Below are 8,967 nucleotides of genomic sequence, written 5' to 3' on the forward strand. Positions count from 1 at the left end.
AGATTAATAATAATAATCTTGCAGCAAGTAGGTTCAAGGGAAATACCATTCCACAGTTTTGAAAAAATCGGTTTTTTGCGCTTTTGTAAAATTTATTTACCATCATATACGCGGTACCGCGTTTGGCGTATACGAGGTATTCCGCGCTGAGCGACGATATAGTTCAATACAGTCCAATTTTTAATTGTTTAATCTTAATTATAAAATATATACAATGTGGCTGTTCACGCTAATTAGATATTTCATCGATTCTTACAAAGAAGTTGGAAACTGTGTACCTATGTACTTATTTAAAAACGTCATCTAAAGTCTGGTAATATTTACGAAGATATTAACATACATATGCACCTAATACAGGAAGCCTGATTTTCTTAAATATGTATTTATATATATGAATGTACTTCATTTATTTTAAGCCTTAAAAGGATTTACTTTTCAAAAATGCAAATAAAAATTGATTTTCTTTGGGTTGTGAAATTTGTCTATACGCACTATATAAAAGAATTTGTGATGACCTGAATTCTTAATCTAATAAAAAATTGGTTATTTTTCCTTACATTTGGTAATTTTTTCGTCTAATCTTGGTTAGAAAGTTCTTTGAGCGGCGGCAACACTGGATGGCAGTTACACGTACACAATCAGTGTTGCCAGAACTTTTTGGACGAACCGGCTAAATTGGCAAATAAAACCGGCTAAAAACGGCTAAAACGTTTCAACTAAATTTCACATGTTTTATTTAAATAAATCACGAGTACCATTTCTGGGAGAGAAGTTACAAATTCGAGCCGGAAAAAATTTTGCCAGCAAAAATTTCCAATTAGGAAAAACATATGATTGTGGCACATGGTTGAATTTTTTGTCGACGATAATTTAAATAAACAAGTCCGTTAAATTTAAAAATTTACAAACTAGAGCGATTTTAAAATGAAAAATGTAAGTTAATACTTGTTTACTTAATTAATTTAGTTAATTCCAAAGATTTGAAAGGTACTCGGCAAAAAAAACTGTATTCTTAATCGGAATGCAATCTCAACCAGAGTCGATATAGTAAACCCGACAAAGAAATTGAAACATATGTTGAAGAAAGTCGGACTGACAAGATATATACACGTAGATCCTGTTTTTTGCCCCTCTGAAAGAATTTTAAAAATTGTATACAAATTTCTTTGTTTGAAATGCAACCGTGGACACTAGCTGGCAGAAAATCTTGCAAATTTGCGTTCGTACAGAAAATTGCAAGTTTCTTCACATGAGAGAGAATTTGGGAGCATTTTTTCTTACTATCTGATATTTTGAGTGATAATTCTCGCTGGATTTTCGACGAACAAACCTATTGTCTTCCCTACGAGGCCTTTTCAGACTGACCGATTCTCAATACACTCAAATAGAAACCAATACATATAAAAAACGCTGTGAAAATTTCCATGCTATTTTAAGGCAGTAAAACAACGACCTTAAGTTAACATCAACCGAGGCCATATATTGACAAAGGATGCAAAATCACAATTACACAAAAGAACTGGTCACATTTTTCAGAAATTCCTTCAATTCTGATGTAAGATATGATGCCAAAAGACTGCAGATCTCCCATTTAGATGACCGGTCATATGACCGGCAGATGTCTCGTAGGATTCCCAGAGAGTTTTGCTTTACATAGAAATTTGTGCTCTTTTATTTTCATTTTGACTCACTTCAGCGTTGGTTCCTTTAATTTAAGTTGGCATTCAGTTTTTGGAATTTAAATAAGTTCTCAGCAAAAAAGTTTGTTAAAAAAAATACATATGTGTACATAGTTCTTGAAAATATCAATTTTTCCGTTACCTTAAACCGTTGGGAGTGGGCAAAAATGATGTTTTGTAATTTAGGCAGAGTTGAATATGCGCTATCTGGGAAGACAATATATACATGTAATATTTATTCTGCCTCCTCAGCGTTGGTCGTCTTGCCGTGGCGAGGGGGCTTAAATGGTGTCATGGTATAACTCACAGTGTGAATTGTATCATGCCTCCATGAACTAAGAGGGAAGCCTGGTATTGAAGCCTTCGGCAATATTCCTTAACAATCCAAGCTGGAGTGTTGTTTTTATTGCTGAAGGTGGAAATGGCAGGATTACCGTACCAACACTACCCAAGCCAAGGTGTGTAGGCAACCGTGCCGATGGATGAATGGCCAGCGGGTAGTAAAAAATGGCTGGTCGCGTACGGTCCCCTCCGATGCCCGGGCAAGGTCGGTTGTAAGAAGTGCATTCTCTATGCATACCGGCTCTGCGGACGAGCGACTAACCCTTTCCGGACTACTCGTGGGACCACATATGGAACAAAAACAAACAAAAACAAACAAACAACAACAACAAACAAACCAACAACAGCAATAGGAACAGCGTACCAGCGAAGAAGGGGACGACGTAACGATGTCAGAGGAGGAGCAGCTCCTCAAATCCCCAAGGTCAGGTAAGATGGTTGCAAGTACTCCTGGTGGCGCCAGCCATAGTACCCCAGTTGTACAAGAGCCAGAAACCAGCAGGGTGGAAGATGCCAGACAAAGTATCACCACTCTGCAAATAGTCAAAAATAGCACCGGTAGTGCCTGCCGTAGTACTCCTGACGAGCAGCCAACAACCAGCAAATCGGCGGCCGTTGCAGGCAGCAACCCCGCCTCTAAGAAAAGAAAACCCTCGGGCGTGGTCATGAGACAGATGTACCAGAAGGCGCTGTATATGTTAAATAAAATTGACAAAAATGCAGCGGCCGGTACGGTACATGAGCGTGACGAGGAAGACAAGGCAAAATACAGGCAAATAGTGGAAGAGTACGAAAAGTTACAGACAGATCGTGCAGCCACAATCGAGGCCACCGAAGCGAAGAAGCGGAACCGCTCTCATAACGAAGGCGGCCAAGGGGCCATCGCAAAGAAGGCTAAGCAAGGTGGTGATGCGGAGTCCGCAGCACCCGCGAAGCATCGCTATTTTAGTGACGTCGCCAGAGATCATCTACAGGCGGCGATAATAGATGAAAACAGCAAGACACCGCTAGCAGTGCAGCAAAAATGGGTGGAGATTGATGTGAGGCTATCGAGCCTCGTAATGAACCACGTACTCGACAACCCCGAAGGTCCTCACCCAGAGTTCGACTCGTCGGAATCCCTACGGGGATACCGGGTAGTCAAGTGCGCGAACCAGTTCTCCCTGGATTTCCTTGCTGGATGCGTCGCTAAGATCAGCGACACTTTTGTCGGCTTGAAGCTCAAGCTGATCCCAGCTAAGGACATTCCAAGGAGACCACGTGCGCGCATTTGGCTGCCTCCGATGGATGAACCAGGCGAAAAGTTGCTGCGGTGTCTTAAGCTACATAACAAAGACATACCGGCGATCGAGGAATGGGAACTTATAAAAGTTGAAGAGCCAAGAAGGCCTACAAATAAGCCCATTCTACTAGCTATTTGTGCAGAGTCACTAGACGCCTTAGAGAAGGCTGACTATCGGCTCCGCTTCGGTATCCGTAAGGCTAGAGTGCGGGTATTCCTCGGAGAGGTTAGCCCGGTAGAAGAAGATCCCGGGGTTGATGGAGCTGGTGAGCTTCTCATGGGTGTGAAGCTGACAGATGACCCTGAACCAGAAACTTAAAGTAGCCCAAATAAATCTGCAGCACTCCAAATGTGCTACAGATAATCTAGTTGTCCTTCTCAGTGAGGAGGATATAGACATTAGCCTAATTCAAGAGCCCTGGGTCAAGCACGATACAATCATGGGACTAAATATAAATAATTATAAACTCTACTATAAGAGCGAGGTGGGTAAACCGCGGGCGTGTATTCTTATCAAGAACGGTATAAATGCATTCCTTTGCTCTAATTTCAGCACATCAGATACAACAATGGTTAAGGTGGAGACCACCGGACAGCCAAGTATACTCCTGGTCTCATCATACATGGCCCACGATAGGGACAGTCCGCCAACCGAAATCCAGGAGATAATAGCCAAAAACCCCAGACAAATTATAGTCGTCGGCTGCGATGCGAATGCAAGGCATCCAGTTTGGGGTAGTTCTACGGAGAACGACCGAGGTGAGTATTTACTACACTTCTTATTAAATACTAACTTAAGCATCTGCAATAGAGGTAATACACCCACATTCATATTCCCGAGTTCAAACCGGTTTCCTGGATGGGAGGAGGTGCTGGATCTGACCCTGTTGTCAGAGAATGACAGCGTGTCTGTAGAAGAGTGGAGAGTATCTGATAGGCCTTCAATGTCTGATCACCGTCTGATCCTCTTTAATCTGCACGGAATTTCCAGCACCCCCTCAAAATACAGAAACCCCCACAGGACTAATTGGGAAAGATATAGTAACACAATTAAGCATAAACTAAGTAAGCTCCCACTAAATACAACTGTCACTACAGTTGAGGACCTTGATAATAGAGTAAATAAACTAGAAGAGGTTATGAAGAAAGCCTTTGAAAGATCAACTCCAGTTAGTACAGCAAGAAAGAAATCCCCACCCTGGTGGAATGGGGATCTCAGAGCCCAAAGAGACAAACTAAGGAAAATCTACAATGATTGCTTTAGAACTAAAAACTGGGCGCCTTATAAAAGCGCCCTCAGATCTTATAAAAAGGAGTTGAGAAAATCTAAAACTAAATCCTGGCAATCTTACTGCTCTTCTATAGAGAACTCTAAAGACTCAGCCAGGCTCAGCAAAATCCTATCAAAAGAACACACAAATATCACACTCATTAAGGGAGTAAACGGGGTGTGGACGAACACAGCTAGTGATTCTCTAAACACGTTAGTCAAGTTCCATTTCCCAGGATGTATTCGACATCCACCCACATCAGGGTCAATTGAACCTGGTTCAACTAGCAGTATACTGTTGAACTCGATCGTGAGCAGGGAAAAGATTATTTACGCTATTAACAGCTTCTCTCCCTTCAAATCCCCTGGACCAGATGGCGTAATCCCAGCAATGCTCCAGAGGGTGAAGGGAGAGATAGCACCGTTACTCGTGACTATTTTTAAGGCTACCATTACCTTGTGCTACATTCCTAAAAGCTGGAGAAGGGTATAAGTCGTGTTCATACCCAAGCCAGGAAGGAAAAACCACGAAACAGCAAAAGATTTTAGACCCCTAAGCCTTACCTCCTTTGTGCTTAAAACAATGGAAAGGCTTCTCGACATTTATATACGATCGCTGTTAGGTGAAGCGACACTCTCAACAGCACAACATGCATACATCAAAGGCAGATCCACTGAATCTGCTTTGCATGAAGTGGTGAGCTTAATAGAAAGATCGTTGCACTTTAAACAATATACTTTGGCGGCATTTCTTGACATCGAGGGCGCATTTAATAACATTGAGGTTGACACCATCATAGACTCTTTGATAGATATTGGTGTTGACGACAGTGTTTGTAGATGGATACGATCGATGCTAGTCAATAGAATCATTCAGGCAACAAATGGGGCTAACTCTATTACACATCATGTGAACAGGGGCACTCCACAGGGCGGAGTGCTCTCACCACTGCTATGGGTGATAGCCCTGAACGGTATATTGCTAGAACTCAATAGAGGGGGAGTCAAAGTTGTGGCGTATGCGGATGATGTTGTAATAGCAGCCACAGGTCCATTCCTCTCTACCGTTAGCGAAATCCTTGAAGGAACCCTGGGAAGACTACATGCCTGGGCTACGAGAAGCGGCCTAAATGTGAACCCAGCGAAGACAGAACTTATCCTATTTACTAATAGACACAAACTACCACAATTCAAGCTACCATCGCTAGACGGCAATGCGCTCTCATTGTCCCCCAGCGCAAAGTATCTTGGAGTCGTGCTGGATAACAAACTTAACTGGAAAACCAATATCGAATTCCGTAGACAGAAGGCCTACATAGCATACTACACTTGCAAGAGAATCTTCAGTAGAAACTGGGGACTAAATCCTAAAGTTGTGATGTGGATGTATACCGCGATCATAAGACCAATTCTAACATACGGCGCCTTGGTTTGGTGGCCCGGCCTAAGCAGACAATATAATGTCAGCAAGCTAAGAAGCATACAAAGGGCAGCAAGCGCAGGAGTAACAGGCGCACTAAGATCCTGCCCGGCAGAAGCTTTAAACGCCATCCTCAATTTAATTCCTATTGATCTCCACCTGAAAGAAGTGGCTATGAAATCGGCGGTCAGACTCAGAGAGTCGGGCCTTTGGAGGACTAGACACTTCGGACATGGGTTTATCATAAATCAAATGCAACTAAATAGGACGACAGATTATATGGTAGGCAATTTGGACTTCAGCTGTAACGCGCAAGTGCTATTCCCATCCAGAAGGGACTGGAGGAGAGACCGAGTGGCCGACCGAGAAGAGATCTCTCTATACACCGATGGATCCAAGATGGATTGCGGTGTGGGAGCAGGTGTCTACTCCAAGGAACTAGGCGTGGCTCTGTCTCTGCGGTTGGGAAATAATACAAGCATCTTCCAAGCGGAAGTCCTAGGGATCCTAGAAGCCTGCAAAATCCTAGGCAATAGGGTTGGACACAGCAGTAAAGCAACAATATACTCTGACAGCCAGGCGGCGCTATTGGCAATAGCGTCACCGGTTACCAAATCCAAGCTAGTTGGGGAATGCAAAGTAATATTGTGCTCAGTGTCTCAGTCAAATACCGTCTCTCTTGTCTGGGTTCCCGGACATAGGAACATAGAAGGCAATGAGAAGGCGGATGAGTTGGCGAAGGCAGGAGCCGGTTTGGATGAATCCCAGGCAGTGGCACTGGGTTGCCCTCTTGGAGTAGTCCAAAGAGAGATTACTACGCATTTCCTTGAACTGGCTAGACGCAGGTGGTCAGATATACAGACTTGTAAGATAGCGAGAAAACTATGGCCTGACTATAACAGGGCGAAAACCTTGGACCTGCTTAGCAGATCAAGGCCAGAGGTATTTAGAATTGTAGCAACCATCACAGGCCACTGGCCCATAGGCAAACATGCGGCAAAAATAGGTCTACCCCATAATATGATTTGCCGCAGCTGTCAATTAGAAGATAGCGAAGAAAGTGTCCAGCATTTCCTATGTGAATGTCCAGGCCTTTCGAACATTAGACACAAGACGTTAGGGAAACATCTAATAGCTGAACTAACCGACCTATCAGGAGCTACCATTAGCGAAATCGGCAGATTCATTAGAGAGTCGAAATGGTTCGACCTAGCAACATAGGAAGTGCACAGACAAGATATTTATCCCCCGCGAGAAGTGCATCAAAATGGCGCAATAATGTGCTAATTGTATCCTGGGCAGCGACTAGGAAGCACTGCAACCAACCAACCAATATTTATTCTGTTTGTTGGCACTATATCCAAACACAAACGGATCTTAAGTGTCATAACAGTGAAACAATTTCTTATTTTCTAAGTTTGCGAATAAAACTTCACACTTAAAATTAAGACATTTATAGCAAACATTTTATGAAGAAAATCCCTTCTTCGTTTAAAATAACTAGTAATTTTTAGCAAAAAAAAACCGACTTCAACTCTCATATAAAAAAAAATACATATATATATATCTCATGATCCGCTGATCGGATCTTAACCGGATTAGTATGGGACCACCTCTGAGACACTACCTTTCCGATGCAAAAATTATCGAGTTATCGAAATCGGTTGACGTGGTCCAAAGTTATGCGGTAACATACATAAAAAAAAAAAAAAATAAAAAAAAATAATAATATTCCGACGAACCTCCTCCTTTTTTGGAAGTCGGTTAAAAATAAGCGAAATCGGCACAATTTCATACAACCCTGCCTAACATGAAAATTTTCTCCACGACAAGGCTAGTAGCCATTTCTAACAGATTTTGGGTCGCTTAGTCAAAAACAGAAACATATATACATATTTTTAATTTAAGAAAACAAGGCAAATAGCAAAATCGGCTAAAACAGGCTAATTTTTTTCTGCAAAACGGCTAAAAAATCGGCTGCCGGCTAAATCGAAATTTCTCCGGCTGTTTGCTATCGCAACCAGCTAAATCTAGCCGGAAACAGTTTAAATGGCAACACTGTACACAATCCGAACGTCAACAGAAAGAGTAGCAGAGCAACAATTATTATTTAGTTGCATGCAAACAATAGGCGAAGCAGGTTGATGACGCATTATTGTCGAATAAAGTAGGTACACTGAGCAAAATGAATGAATATTCATTCAAAAATTTTATAACACAATTTTTCGTACATACACCCCTAGAAATAAGTATGTATATGATACCAAGTCGTGCTTTTTCTTCATATTAAAAGAACTTTGTGAATTATGTATTTTTTTTTTAATACCAGACTAGTCCTCAACTAAAACATACAATATGTTTTGTTATTTATCTTTTGGTTTAGTCGTTATTTTAAACTGTTCTTAAATGTCAAGTTTTACCTAATTTTAAAATAAATTTATATTAGATATATATATTTTCATTTTATTTCTACTTGAAACCAACGAAATATTCTTTTAATATTCAGAGTGCTCGAAGCACGTTATCTTTTTTGCTCAGAAATCCACACTTAAATTATAAAAAAATAATAATAATTTTGTACAATACATACAAAATGTTACCAACTTTTTCCTTTCTCAGGGCCGCTAACTTTCATTATATGTTTCTATGTTGTTTAGATCTAAAAACACGCACAATGAAAAAACTGCAATAAACATACCAAAGTTTTTATAATAAGTAATACAACAGAAATCTTTTTCCGTGCATTACCACCAACACATTCTCATTTTTTATTTCATAACTAATGCATTCTCATTTTAAGACTTTTCTCTTTTTGGCGGACACTGCTCTAAAGTAGGGACGTTCCGATACCATCAAAGTATCGATACCTACTCAAATGAGTTTACTCAAATAGCTATTTCGATACTACTTATATGAGTCAAGCGAATGTATCGATACCTACTTATATCGATAATTTTTCATCCTTTTAAATTCA

At 40.9% G+C, this 8,967-nt stretch overlaps 1 protein-coding gene across 1 annotated transcript; it reads left to right on the forward strand.

The window, feature by feature from the left end:
• Positions 1-1,940: 1,940 nt before the first annotated feature.
• Positions 1,941-4,061, forward strand: LOC118754955. Its single transcript, XM_036489817.1, has 2 exons — positions 1,941-3,788; positions 3,857-4,061. The coding sequence occupies exon 1, from the start codon at positions 2,411-2,413 to the stop codon at positions 3,620-3,622; it is 1,212 nt and encodes a 403-aa protein (XP_036345710.1). The 5' UTR covers positions 1,941-2,410; the 3' UTR covers positions 3,623-3,788; positions 3,857-4,061.
• Positions 4,062-8,967: the final 4,906 nt, after the last annotated feature.

This window comes from Rhagoletis pomonella, unplaced genomic scaffold, assembly GCF_013731165.1.
Source record: "Rhagoletis pomonella isolate Grant_MI unplaced genomic scaffold, Rhpom_1.0 Rhpom_scaffold_04980, whole genome shotgun sequence".
In the NCBI taxonomy this organism is placed as follows: domain Eukaryota; kingdom Metazoa; phylum Arthropoda; class Insecta; order Diptera; family Tephritidae; genus Rhagoletis; species Rhagoletis pomonella.